This window comes from Bos javanicus, chromosome 7 (genome assembly GCF_032452875.1).
Source record: "Bos javanicus breed banteng chromosome 7, ARS-OSU_banteng_1.0, whole genome shotgun sequence".
Lineage (NCBI taxonomy): Eukaryota > Metazoa > Chordata > Mammalia > Artiodactyla > Bovidae > Bos > Bos javanicus.
In genome coordinates, this window is record NC_083874.1 from 60,048,124 (window position 1) to 60,061,909 (window position 13,786).

The 13,786-nt window shown below is 47.9% G+C and overlaps 1 protein-coding gene across 3 annotated transcripts in view; it reads left to right on the forward strand.

The window, feature by feature from the left end:
• Positions 1–1,188: 1,188 nt before the first annotated feature.
• Positions 1,189–13,786, forward strand: part of ABLIM3 (actin binding LIM protein family member 3) — a 136,323-nt gene continuing 123,725 nt past the window's right edge. For 2 of the 3 annotated variants that reach the window (XM_061423979.1, XM_061423977.1), the window contains exons 1-2: positions 1,189–1,360; positions 1,741–1,840. In XM_061423979.1, the coding sequence (XP_061279963.1) occupies positions 1,828–1,840 (13 nt within the window). In that variant the 5' untranslated portion in view covers positions 1,189–1,360; positions 1,741–1,827. The remainder of the gene's footprint in view (positions 1,361–1,740; positions 1,841–13,786) is intronic. The other variant, XM_061423978.1, reaches the window with a different exon arrangement.

Genomic DNA, 13,786 nt, shown 5'->3' on the forward strand with positions numbered 1-13,786 from the left:
CTAGGAGGTGTTCTTTCCCCAGTTTTAAGAGGGTGGCTACCTACCTTTATCCTGGCATCTCAGCATCTGGTACACTGACTCTCTCTCACAAAGGACCAATCTAGAAATGAGAAGATCTGGTACAGTTCAGCCACCAGATGCTGTGTGTCTGGGGCAGGTGGTGCAGCCTCTCTGTTTCTTGTCTGCAAGTCGGGGGTGTGAGTGGTTCGCAGCTTTTTTATTCTACACACACCAGTGACCTTCTATAGACAGGAATTGTGTGTCCTCTCAGCCTTGTTTTTCTATGCTCAAAAGAAATGGTTCTGTGACCATGAACTAGATTCAGAAAGGTGACAGGGTAAGTAGTCAGAGGCATGTCAAGAATCTCATCCCACTGAATTAACCAGCAGAATCAGAATATAGGTTTCTTTAATACACACCTGCAAAAACTAACTACAGGGAAAAAAAACATTTGGCCATACAACACTGGGTGAACCAGTGAGTCTGAGTCACTAGGGTTCATACCTGATACTTGCCTCATACAGGGAAGTGTTTCAAAGTAGGTCTTTCTGGACCTTCTATTCTGAGGACTGAGTGATACTAGATGCAGAAAGGACTGGGGTAGTCTGTCAGTGAATATCTATTGATACCCACTATGTGTCAGGTGCTTTTCTGGGTGTTGAGGGCTTGGCAGTGAACCCTACTGACAAGACCCATACTTCGATGGAACTAACATTCTCATGGAGGAGAGGGATAATATTAAAAAAAAAAAAATGTAACAAATGAGTCAGTGATAAGGGGTATGAAGGGGAGGTAGGGACAGAGGTTAGGAGACTGGAGGAACCCATAATCTCTTATCCACTTGTCCAGCCCCCACCTTCTACCCTTGAGGAACACGAGGCAAAGCCAGCAGCGACCTGCTCAAGACCAGACTACACCCAGCTGGTCAGAAGCGGAGTTGGAAGTGAACACTGTCTTCCTGCGAAGCCAATCCTTTCTTCACAGCCCCTCTCATGGAGGGTCTATTTTCCTGCCATTGTCTAGTTCTTAGACCCGAGTATCGAGGGAGGGAAGCAGGGCTCAAGCATCCACTCGTTCGCCCCAGGACACAGGATCCCATCCATTCCCCTTCACAGCTCAGGACCCAGAGAGAAGCCCGGGCGGGGCGGGGCCTGGACACGCGCCGGCGCGTCCAGCAGGTGGCAGCAGCGAGCAGCCGCGCCCCCCGCGCAGCCACCCGGCGAGCCCGCATCATGGATGTCGAGCTCTCCTATTTCGCTTTGCTCGCCTCAGAATTCGAGACCCCAGACGAGGACCAGGATTCATGAACTGGTCTCAGGGGCCCGGGCAGGGGCCTCTGGCTCCCGACGCTGGCCGAGAGGTGGGTCCCGGGGCGGGTCGCCGCTCGTGGACGCCGGGCGGGGACGCGCTGCCCAGCAGAGCCCGGCACCCAGCGCGCTGCCCCCGCCCTGCCGCCCTGTGGTCCACACCCCCTTTGGGCTCCCGAGCCGCTGAGCTGCAATAGTCGGGGTGCGCGCCAACAGGCGCTGCCGGCCCCGCTTCTGCCGGGCAGTCAGGTCCCAGGAGCGGACGGACCCAGGCGCCCGCTTCCTCTCTGCCGCCTCCTCCTCCCTGCTCTCACCTGAGCTATTAGCCCACTTGCCTTCAAGGCCAGAGGCTACAGCCCAGACTGAGAGGGACAGCAGAAGGGGAGAGGGCACCTGAGGATACAGAGCTAACACTGGACTATTTCACCCCCAGGTGATGAGTGAAGTCGAAAGATCCGAAGATTTAAAAAGCATCTGGAGTCTCCGTATTGAATGAAAGACCCAGTGCAAAGGCATCATCATGAACACGAGCCGTAAGTGGGTCCTCCTCTTCTTTGCCATGGGAACAGGGTGGGGGCGGGAGGTGCAGGAGCCGGCGCTGGGGTTGCCTGGAAGGAGGAAGGAAGCCTGGCACGGGGTGGACACATGCCCCCAGACTCCTCCTCGGTTTTTTCTGTGCTCCCTCCCGAGCACAGGGATATGGCTCCGGGTTTTCATGGTATTTGCTAATGTTTTATTGGCCGCGCCACTTGTCTCCGTTGGGAAGGCTGCTTGTCTCCTTCTAGCAATGCCTGAGAAGGCCTAGGAAGCAGAAGTGTAGCCATTGTCTGACTGAGGGGGCTCAGAGGAGACCTCCCGGCAGACAGCTGGAAAGAAGAGGAAGGCCCTGTTGGTCTTGGAGCTGGAAAAAGGCAGGGAGACTGGCCTCGGGCTGGTGGGTGGGTGGGTGTGGGCAGACTGTGGGATAGGAACGAGCAGTTTGATAAACAAATCGTCAGGAAGCCACCTTTGGGTCTGGATGGAGATTGTGAAATATCCCGCTCTAGCGCGCAAGCAGCCCCATGGACCTAGGGCTGATATTTTTCACATACCTGAAGGCTGCATTTAGCCATCCTGAGAACAAGAGAAAAGAGACAAGCCCTTTAGCCAATGTTTCTAAAATGCCAGAAGCAGTAACTGCTCTGCAGAGGCAGGACCAGACATTTTACTGCTGGGCTGAGCCTCAGCTGCTGAGAAATGCAGTGAGAGATACAAGGAGGCCTAAGCTCTTTCTCTTCAATTCAGTACCTTTGACCATGGGCACCCACTGGGGCAGGTGTCGTGAGCACCACCCTGAAAGAGAGATCTGGATTCAAATCCCCCTCCTGGCCAGCTTCACTTGTCTGGGTTGTTTAGCAGCATGTGGGGTTGTTGAACCAGAGAACGCCTAGGAACATTCACTTCCCTGGGTCTTTGACTTGGCTCTCTCCTCTCTGGATCTCCGATTGCTCATCTGTAAAATGAGAAGGGTTGAATTTGAGCTTCTCCTAGTCTAAGAATCTGCAAGTTCCTTCTAAAAAAGCTACAGCTGAGAAGCAAGGTCATAAAAATCAGTACCTTCTGAGGCTGTGTTTGACACCAAATCAGGTTTCCTTAACCTCCTTCCATTTCAAGGCTGTTGGCATGGAGGGGAGGAAAACAAAGCCAGGGAGATGGAAATGAAATATATTTATTTACTATATATTTGTATGAGTCATCTCTCTGCCGTCTTCCTTTGTGTATTGCATAGCTGTGCTAGGCAGGCAAGTGTAGCTGGACTCCCTCTGCCTTTTACAGCCCAAGAATTTTGCTTCTTGATTTTGACAGTCTGAAACAAGGCTGAGGCTTCACCTGAGGCTCAGGAAAAGAGCAAAATTAGGTAGAACCGATCACCTAGTGGGCCACAAATTTGCATCCATCTGTGCTCTCAGACAAGTAAGAATCTGAAGTGCCTGTCACTTCTTACTATCTCTAGGCAGGGAAAAATGTATTTATGGGAGTCCTTTCTCACTAAATGACAGAAGAGAAAGATGGCTCATTTATTTTTCAAGGAACTAAGAAAGAAGGTAACAAGCAACAGACTCTGCTTTTTTCTCTCTTTAGAATCATAAACTCTTGTACCATTAGCAACACTGAGTATCCCCTAAAGAAGGAAATAGATTTTACTTAAAAAAAAAAAAAAAAAGTAGTAGAATTGAGTACTGCAGAAGAGAAGGACTAACAAAAATGCCATTCCAGCCTCATATACTTTTTCTAAGTGGGGAGAGCGCGTTTATTTTCCAGGAGCAGGGGAAAATAAACAGAGTGACTCAGGCAGCCTGCGGGTCCCTGAGGTTCCCTATGAGGAAGTGATTCTCTAAAGGGCTACCTGGAGGCAAACTGTGGAGAAACTCCTGCTCAGGGCTTTGGGGCCGGGCTCCCTCATCACTGAGGCTCCTCCCCACCCTGGGAGCCTCCAGAAGGAAAGAGTAGAAATCAGACCTTGCAGAAGTGATGGTGTGATGGGGTCACAGGTCACAGGGACAGAGCATGGGCATGTGGCCCTTGGGGTGACCTGCTGTAAGCAAAAGTGCTCGCCCCATTACCATGTGAGACTCTTAACTCAATCCTCATGCCTGAAATTGAACCTAAGAGAAACTGTCACTCGGTTTTTTCCTTGCACTTTCACTTCCTGAATCCTCACTCTACCAGCCACTGGGCTACGCATTTCACCTGCACCTCTCTCACATCCACCCTGTCAAATGAGCATTATTGCTCCAGTTTTGCAGTCTTCATCAAGTCATGTGGCTAGTTTTTGGGTTGTGAAAGGTACGTGGACGCATAACATTATCAACAGTGTGTGCCATTCCTAATCAACTGTTCAATGTCACCGTTGAGATGGGGGCAGATCATGAGCTTCTTATTATATTGCTGGTCACTTTATCTGGAGTAGAGGTGCATGGGCTGTATAAGCTTGGGACAGCGTGTAAGAGTTGAGACAGCTCGAGCCCTGCCGTCAGGTGGGCCCAGGTTCTAGTTGTGGTTTCACTTGCTGGCTATGTGGTCCTCGGGATGGTTGTCTCATCTGCAAAATGGGAATGATGGGACCTTCCTCCACATGGAATGGAGATAAGTGTTCATGTGTCGTGTACAATTCAGAGAGCAGTACCCGCAACATAGCTGGCAAGGTGTCAGCGATGGTGGCCAGGCTGTCATTGTCACTGCTGTAGTCACTGTGGTTCTTACCATTGTGGACTTTATGACATTAGCAAGCAAGTCACTCAACCTCTCAGATGTCACACCTTTGTCATAAATTGAAAGGAACGTAGAAATGGGATCTTGAGGACAAGACAGAAAGGTGAGAGATTGCTTTGTAAATATATGTAAATTTTTTATTAATAAGAAATACATGTCTCAGTTGTTTAAAAAAAAAAAAAAAAACAGGGGAGTGCCCAGTCAGTGACTCCTCAGAGTACATTTTGGTTTAGTTTCATCAGAATTCTTCTGAAACTTGCTGAGCTTTAGCATGCTGCAAAACAGGGCTGTGAGAGAAAGCAGTAGTTCAGGAGATGTAGAGTAGGGTGGTGGTCCAGGCCTGGGAGAATGCAACAGGTGGGCTCCAGCCATCTGAACCAATAAGAGAAGGGGAAAGAGGTCTCCTTGCAGAGAGAACAAAACACCAAAGGCATGAGCAGGACACCCAGGGCTAGTACTGAGATCGTGGCCCGCATGGGCCAAGGACTTTAGGGAAAACAGAGCCATCATTTCTACCTTGGGCTCTGTGAGGTGGGTCTACCTTCCAGCCTTTCTGTCCCCCTGCACACACCCAGCCTAATTCCAGGGATCTGTCAATTGACTCCTGATGTGCTGAGGCAGCCTCCTAACTGGTCTCCCTTCACCCACTCCAGCCTACTTCAGTGCCCCATCCACTCTCTGCATCACCCTCTGCTTAAAACACACATCCCATTACTCTTAAGATGCGAGAGGAGACCTCTCAGCAAGGCCTGCAGAGTCCCCCGTGGCCCAGCTTGCTCACAGCCCCAGCTCATCCACACATGCATCCACTTTCTCCGCAGCTCCATCATGTCCACCTCCTCTCATTCACCTCCGGGAAGGCTCCCTGTCTCTAGCACCAGCCCCTCTGCCCACCACCCCTCTTCACCAGGCTGGCCTCCTCACCCCCACCCCGACCCCAGTCCAGCTAACAACTCCCCTGATGATGTTCTCCTCCTGTTCCTTCAGAACCTTGTCTCTGGTGTCACACACTCACACCTGTGGTCACATTTTCCTGACCCTACAGAGCAAGGCAAGTCTGGTCCCAGACCTCTTGCTCTCCATAATCTGCAGAGCCCCAAAGGCCTCACCACCTTATGTGCATTTTCTTAGGCAACAATGAATCTTTGGTTATTTCCTGTCAGTGTCTCCCATTTTGTCTTGGCCCCAGGAGTTCTCAAGACCTGGGAATCAAAGCCAGGGGAGACCGAGTTGACCCCAGAGCATCAGATGCCCTGAGCACCAGAGTTAGTTCCGTGTGTCGTAAAATGCTGTGCTTCACTTGGGTTGGAGCTCCCAGAGCTCCTGAAGGCCATGGCTTTCCTGGGCACAAAGCCAGCACTGGCTCATCCTTGAAGTTGGAGAGTGACCTGCATACCACATAAAATGGTACCAAGAGCCATTCTCCCTTTATTGGCTTCCCCTGATGGTCTCTTCCTTGGCTGTTATTATGGATTGGCATGCCAACGAGCTACTTTTTTGGAGTAGGCTTTGTTTTGTTGAAATCCTCCCAGGTGGCACTAGTGGTAAAGAATCTGCCTGTCAATGCAGGAGATACAAGAGACGTGGTTTGACAATCCCTGGGTTGGGAGGATCCCCAGGAGTAGGAAATGGCACCCCACACCAGTATTCTTGCCTGAGAAATTCCGTGGACAGAGGAGACTGGTGGGCTACAGGCCATGGGGTTGCAAAGAGTCAGACATATCTGAGCATTGTTTTGTTGATGAGAGCAAAAAGAGTCATAGAAACCTCACAAAGGTGTCATGGGATAAGCAGACAGCACACTGGGGTAATAAAATCCTAAGCTTTGGGGTATGGATTCCTGAGTTCAAATTCAACATCTATCATGTATTCTCTTTATAATCTTGTACAAGATAGATCATGTTTCAACCTAAATTTTTATGATTATAAAATGTTGGCAGTAGTGCCAGATGGGTTGTTGTGATCAGATCAGATCAGTTGCTTAGTCGTGTCCAACTCCTTACGACCCCATGAATCACAGCACACCAGGCCTCCCTGTCCATCACCAACTCCCGGAGTTCACTCAGACTCACGTCCATTGAGTCAGTGATGCCATCCAGCCATCTCATCCTCTGTCGTCCCCTTCTCCTCCTGCCCCCAATCCCTCCAGCATCAGAGTCTTTTCCAATGAGTCAACTCTTTGCATGTGGTGGCCAAAGGACTGGAGTTTCAGCTTTAGCATCATTCCTTCCAAAGAAATCCCAGGGCTGATCTCGTTCAGAATGGACTGGTTGGATCTCCTTGCAGTCCAAGGGACTCTCAAGAGTCTTCTCCAACACCACAGTTCAAAAGCATCAATTCTTTGGCGCTCAGCCTTCTTCACAGTCCAACTCTCACATCCATACATGACCACAGGAAAAACCATAGCCTTGACTAGACGAACCTTTGTTGGCAAAGTAATGTCTCTGCTTTTGAATATGCTATCTGGGTTGTTGTGAAGATGACGTGAAATAGCATGAGAAACTCCTTGGTGGTAGGTCTCAGGGAATGAAGTTGAACCTGAAGTTGCATTGGCCACTGAATAGAGCAAAGTTTTGAAATGATGGTGTCATACGAGCCAAACCCTCTAGTTCAAAACTAGCCTGTTCTGCTGGTATTGTGGCCATCACTGGGTTCAACACACAGGAGAGCCGTGGCTTTCAGGAAACCTTCAGGAAAATGATTAACCTGGTATTGTATATGAGTCTAAAAGGGCAAGACAGGAAGGTAGGATCCTAGATGAGAGATAATTAACCTAGTTCTGAAAAGGTCTGAGGGCCAGGATTTGAGTGGCTGTAAGAATAGAACTTGGGCAAACTTCAGGAGATGATGAGGGACAGGGAGGCCTTGCATGCTGCAGTCCATGGGATCGCAAAGAATCAGAAATGACTGGGTGACTGAGTAATTACAACAATAGAAATAAGGGGAAAGATCCTTTAGAGAATGAAGTCCGCATGGCCTTGTACCTGATTGAGTTATAGGGTGAAAAAGAAGAGGAGTCTATCTTAGGTCCTGGCAGGGAACAGATGTGTGATTTGAGGGGATTTAAGCAGGAGCCTTTGCAAATATGTGAGAAGGATGTAGAGAAATAAACAAGAAGCCCGGATGGCCAAGGACTAGGAGGCTAGAAACAGTGGCCCTTACTACTCTTACCACACCTTCCCCCAGACTGAAAGAGGGAAAAAAAAAAAAAGGAAGCCAGAGACCCAGTCAGCTGTAGGGAAGGCACTGTCTGGTGGGAGTTGTTGCTCCTGGCAGGCAGGCAGCTCATGGTAACACCCCAAGGAAGGAACCAGGGGAATAAATATCCTGACCTCTCTCTCCTTCCTCCCTTGGATTTCCTACGGTACCCAATCCAACCAGGAGCCAGAGGGCAAGGAAGGCAGCTGAGCCCCCACCGTAGTCAGCCTCCCAGGGTAGAGAGGGAGCAGAGTGGACCTGGGGAGGCAAGGGATTTCAGCATCCAAGACACCCAGCTCAGGAGCAGCAAGACCTCCCTCTGTTCATGTCATTGCTCACATCAGGAACTCTAAGAATTTCTAGAGAAAAGGATCTATTGTAAATGGCACAGGAGGATGCCCGCTAATGACATTCTAAATTCGCATAATAGATGGAGTAAAGATGATTATATACTTTATAAGAATAGAGATTTTAAAAAATAAAACAGTACTTCCTAAATGAATAGAGCGCTTGTTGACAAATGACCACTTGAGGCTAAGGGAGCGTTAGAGGAATAATATAAGGAACAATGTTAAACCATCCCAAATGAGTATAACACATCTCTCAAATCACAATGTGATTTCAAGAGTACTTGCATTGCATAAAGGAAGTGATATCAGTTCTGAACTCTTTCATTCCTCTCTGGAAAAAGCCTTATCTGACTGAAATATCATCTGGTGTCGTGAATGTGAACAACTGGCCAATACCCAGCGTTAGCCAGATACCATTGTAAAGAACAGAAAACAACCAGAAGTGTGTAAGCACCTCTTGCTGGGTGCTTTGCCAGTTAAATTGTTTTCCTGCAGTTCCTAAGGGCATAGACTGGACCTAGATGGCTGGGTCCACATTCCAGCCCTGCCCTTTCCTTGCTGTGTGTGCTTAGGCAAATCACTTGCCTTCTGTGTACCTCCGTTTCTCATCTCCAGTGATAATCACAGGGGTATAGTAATAGTGCCTCTCTCATAGAGTTGTTATAAAAAATAAATAGGTTAACAGTTGTGAATTGCTTAAAACAGTGCCTGGTATATAGCGAGTGTTTATAAAATGAATAAAAATAGTATTATGCTAGAGCTGCTGTAATAAAGTACCTCCAACTGGGTGGCTTAAAGAATAGAAATATATTGTCTTATGGTTCTGGAGCTGAAAGTCCAAAATCAAAGCTTCTGCTGGGTTGGTTCCTTCCAAGGGCCGTGAGGAACGGATCTGCTCCAGGCCCCTCTCCTTGGTTGTGGTGTCTGTCTTCTCCCTGTGTCTCTTCACATCGCCTCTGTCTATGCGTATTTCTGTGCCCAAATTTCCCCTTTTCATAAGGACCTTATCCAATAAGGTCTCATTGGATAAGGGCCCACCCTAATGACATCATTTTAACATGATTACCTCTGTAAAGACCACATATCCAAATAAGGTCACATTCTGGAGTACTGGAGGTTATGACATCTATGTATAAATTTGAGGAAACACAATTCAATCCATAAGGCGTTTGTTAAGTAAATGACTCCTCAAGGAGAGGATTTCCCTGTGGATCAGTCTTCCCAAATACCAGCGACACCCTGGGGCTAGTGTAGGACGCTGATAGTTGGTTGTCTACCTAGTCTTGATGTTTAAGCTCTGATTTTACCACCTCTAACCAGCAGAGATGGAGCCTGCCCCAGAGAGCTTGAAGGGAGTGATCACACGTAGGAGGTGCCCAGAAAAGAGGACCGTGGTGACTCAGTATTCCAGTCTCTCTGCAAAACGCACACTCCCCACCTTACCCCTCATTTTGGTCATTATGTACAGCTGTAGCATTTCAGCAGTGAAACAGAATTTATAGTCGTGGAATTGTTTTTCAGTCTGCCTGGTTCCTAGGAATGTCCAAGAAGGGGAACAAGGATTAGATTGTTCATTTGTTCACTCAACAAATATTTACTGACCACCAACCCTGCACCCAGCATGTTGCTGGAGACACAGCCGTAAATATAACAGGCATGGTCCTTGCCTTCGTGGATCATATAGGTCAGCAAAAGGGGCCAGCTGGTGGCCTGCCTGATAGGATATGTTTTATGTGCCCAACACCAGGCTTTCAGTGAATTTTAATTATTTACAAACACTCAGAAATCAAAATTGGGATTTCTAGCTTCTGTCTAAGGACAGCCTGAAAGACCTGGCATCCGTGCCCCTTTGTTCCTACATGGCAGACAATAGTCAGTAGAATTGCCTGCCTTGAGGGGGCATGTACTATTCTCTAGAGAGCCATAGTTGCCACCTCTATAGGAAGAGAGGTGTCACACAAGGACAGCTTAATACTTTTCTATTACCTTGCCACTGTAGGTATTTGAATTTATTTTTAATTGAAATATAGTTGACATACAATATTATATTAGTTTCAGGTACAGAGCAAAGTGATTCATGTATGTGTGTGTGTGTGTGTATATATATATATATTTTTTTTTTTTTCCAATTCTTTTCCATTACAGGTTACTGTAAGATATTGAGTATGGTTCCCTGTGCTATATAGTAAATGCTTGTTTATCTATTTTATATGCAGGCATTTGAATTTTTTAAACTCTAGTCTAGTATATGACTCATATAACATCAAACACAGAGATGAGAAAACCGCAGCATATTGTTCATCATGGGAGAAAGTTCTATCTCGAGTTAGCAGTTGATTAACACCGCCATGCCATAAAGTGCTCTTGAAGTGAGCCAGATCCTGCTCATGGCCTTTTTTCCCCAGCTGACACATTCCCAGAGGGTGATATCATATCCTTTTGGATACAGTTGGGCAAACAGTGCCCCACCCCCAACTCCTAGAGGTCAGTTTCACTTCCAGAGGAATCTGTTAGTAGGGGATGGGCACAGACCAAAGTAAAGCAGCTCTGGATACCTGGTCCCAGTTCTGGGTGCCTTTATCAGCCCAAAAGTAGGACCCTGGGAGGCTGGACTGTTCCAGAGCTTGTTGTGACATATGGGACATGCCTGGTCCAGTGGAGGACATCTAGTCGACAGCATGAGCTCCGTATCTGTAAGGTCAGTTTATACACCCACTCAGCTAAGGGGTGATTACTGAAAGGTCACACCTTGACCCAGAATGGCTGCATAAAACCTCTCTGTTATGATGGGGATCGCCTACTTGAGAAAGAACGGTGAGAAATTGGGTAATGCCAACAAAATTTCTTCAGTGGAGACCAGATTTTTCTTCATTTCTCTGGAAGAAATCAGGATAGTAAATTATTCATAGAAAGCAACGCACAGTACGTAGCACATTGTCGTTGCTCAAAAGATATTTGATGATTTAATTCATTAATGAAAAGCCCACTCTCATTTCCTTTATGAAGATCTCTCTTAGTTTCATCTTTATGACCATCTGCTATGTTGCCCACTTGGATATTCCAAGGCACTCCAAATTCAAACTAAAATTTAATAAAATTTTTTTAAATGGGGGAAAAAAAAAAAAAAAACCTTCTACTCTGTGGTCCCAGTTGATTGCTAGAATCTGCATTTACCCAGTAAGGAAGTTAGTAATCAGAAACTAGCCCTCATCTGCATTTCCGTTTCCTCCACTCCCCTGTGTTCAGTCTGGGTCCACATCTGGTCATTCCTACCTCCCAAATGTGACCCAAACTCTTCCTTCCTCAGCTGCCATCACTGCCCAGTGTCCCCAGCACCAGCCATGGCAGCCACTGGAGTAAATGGTTGGGGGAGGGGTGGGTTGAGCTCAAGTTCAGTCGCAGGCGTCAGAGCCATGTGGGCTGCTGGACAGTATGATTCCAGGCTGCAAGGGGCAGGAGGGGTCATAGTGCTGCTCTGCAGAACCCTGATTAGGCTGTGTCTGAGCATTGTATCCAGGGTGGAGCATGCCCAGCAATGGTGGAGGGACTTGAAACACCCTGAGGAGAGGGCCCTGAAGGAGCAGCGGGGATCCTCCAGAGTCAGCCCCACACATTGGTTCTGTGTCCCCCAGAGAGTATAGATGATCCCTTGGTGATTTCACATGATGCTACTGGATTGTGGCCTGCAATCCAGAAGTGTTAGCCTTCTTTCTGAGTGCCTCGCCAGCCAGACAAGAGGTCCAGACAGGCTCCACTTTGCCGTCCTGTTGCTCCCTGTGCTGTGGTTACTGCTGTGTGCTCGTGCCACAGCCCCACCCCCTTCTCTGGCAGAATTCCACTCTCTACTGCCTGTATCATTTCAAAAGCTTTTTCCTCGGATCTGCTTGATTTTGTGCAAGGCACAGGTCTTTCTCCATGGGCTGTTATCTCTTGCCCTCACCCGCACCAGCAGGGCCAATGAAAAGACTGCCTTGCAATGGTCTAATGACACAGTTGATCTATTTTAAGCACCTGAAGCACACTCCACCAAGTGCCAATCTTCCCGCAGCAAGCTGCTCTCAGCGTGCGGGGCCAGGGCCAGCTCGAGGTCTGCTGCTGCTTTTTGAAATCTGGGGAAGCAGCCCAGGGATCCAGACCCTGCCCGTCCAAGGACGATCTAAAGCAACCGTAAAATTAGATATCTTCACAGTCAGTATGAGGTATTCTGCAAGGAGAATTGCCCATAGTGTCAGAAATATAGGGCACGGGAACCTCGAGTGACCATAAATTCCTCTTTCAAAGGGCAGAAACAGAGCCCAGGCCCATTTCAGGTAGGGAAAAGGGACCTAGGAGGCAACATTTCAGAACAAAGAGAAGCTCAAGCCCCATCAGAAATGCCTGAGCCTTAGACCCATTTTTCCTCCTCCTCCTAATCAAGAGACATTCTTTTCCAATTATAGCCTATCTGAGTGCAATTATTTACAAATATTCTTTATTTAATTCTTGCAACAATCCTGCAAAGCCTTTCCCTGCTCTGTATGTAAGGACGGTCACCCGTGTTACATGGACTCTCACCATTCTACACAGAACTCACCATTGTTGGTAACTGTATTAGCCATTGGCTTGTCATTTCTGTCTCTTATCCCCTTTTGGACTATAAGCCACATGATGGCTCTGTGACAGGCCTGTTTTGTTCACTGCTGAGTCCTCCAAACTCATTACCACTCTTGGCACAAAGTGATGGCCGCCAGTGACCGTTCATGTTGGCTGAGCATTAACTGTGTGCCAGGCGTGGTGCTAAGGTCTTCACAGACATGAATGCATTTAACCCTCACAGAAGACCTAGGAGGTAAATGCTAATAATATCCTTGTTTTACAGACGGGCAGACCAAGGCTCAGAAAACAGGTCTCTGGTCCTAAATCTCATATTTAACAAGTAATGACACCTTGAATGAATATGTGAATGGGAGGATCTAACATAGACTATTAAATACTCCCATTTTGCATAAAAGGGAAATGAGGTTCAGAGGTACAGTCTCCTGGCCTCAGTCACACGAGCTGGGAGGTGGTGGAGCAGGTATTTGAAACCACGTCGAGCCAACTCCAAGGATCTTTTCCCTCCTTCCTGCTTCCTCCTCTTCACCATCTTTCCCCATTTTACTGTGATGAGAGTTATGGGGTGAAGGGGAAGTGCAGGTTGGGGTGGCTGGTCTTTTTCTTGTTGGATGTCCCAGCACTACTCTCCTGTTCACTAGGGCAATGACACAAATCCTTGCTCTCTGCATGGCGATGTACCAGGTGCTGAGGGATTGGAGATGCACAGGAAAGAATGTGACCTCAGACAGCCTCCTTCCAGCATCACCCAGGGGCAGACACGAGCAAGGGTGACTGTAATACAATAAAACCCTCTTGGCTGTTGAAAGAGCAGGAAAGAGTGAAGAGGGAGTCAGGCCAGATTCCCCTGAAAGAGCCGGGGACTATTTTGTGGAGAAGGTAGCATTCACTGCAGATCTTGAGAGATAGCTTGGATGGGGAAGAAGGCCGTTCCTGATGGGCTCATCCATCCACTCTCGCAGGCTAGCTTCCACATTCGCTTGTTGCACAAGTTCTGCATCCCAGACCCATGGCTGGGTGGGGAGGGTAAAATAAACAAAAACAAAGTAAACAGAGGGTTTCAGGAAAGGTCAGCAGGTCTGGTTA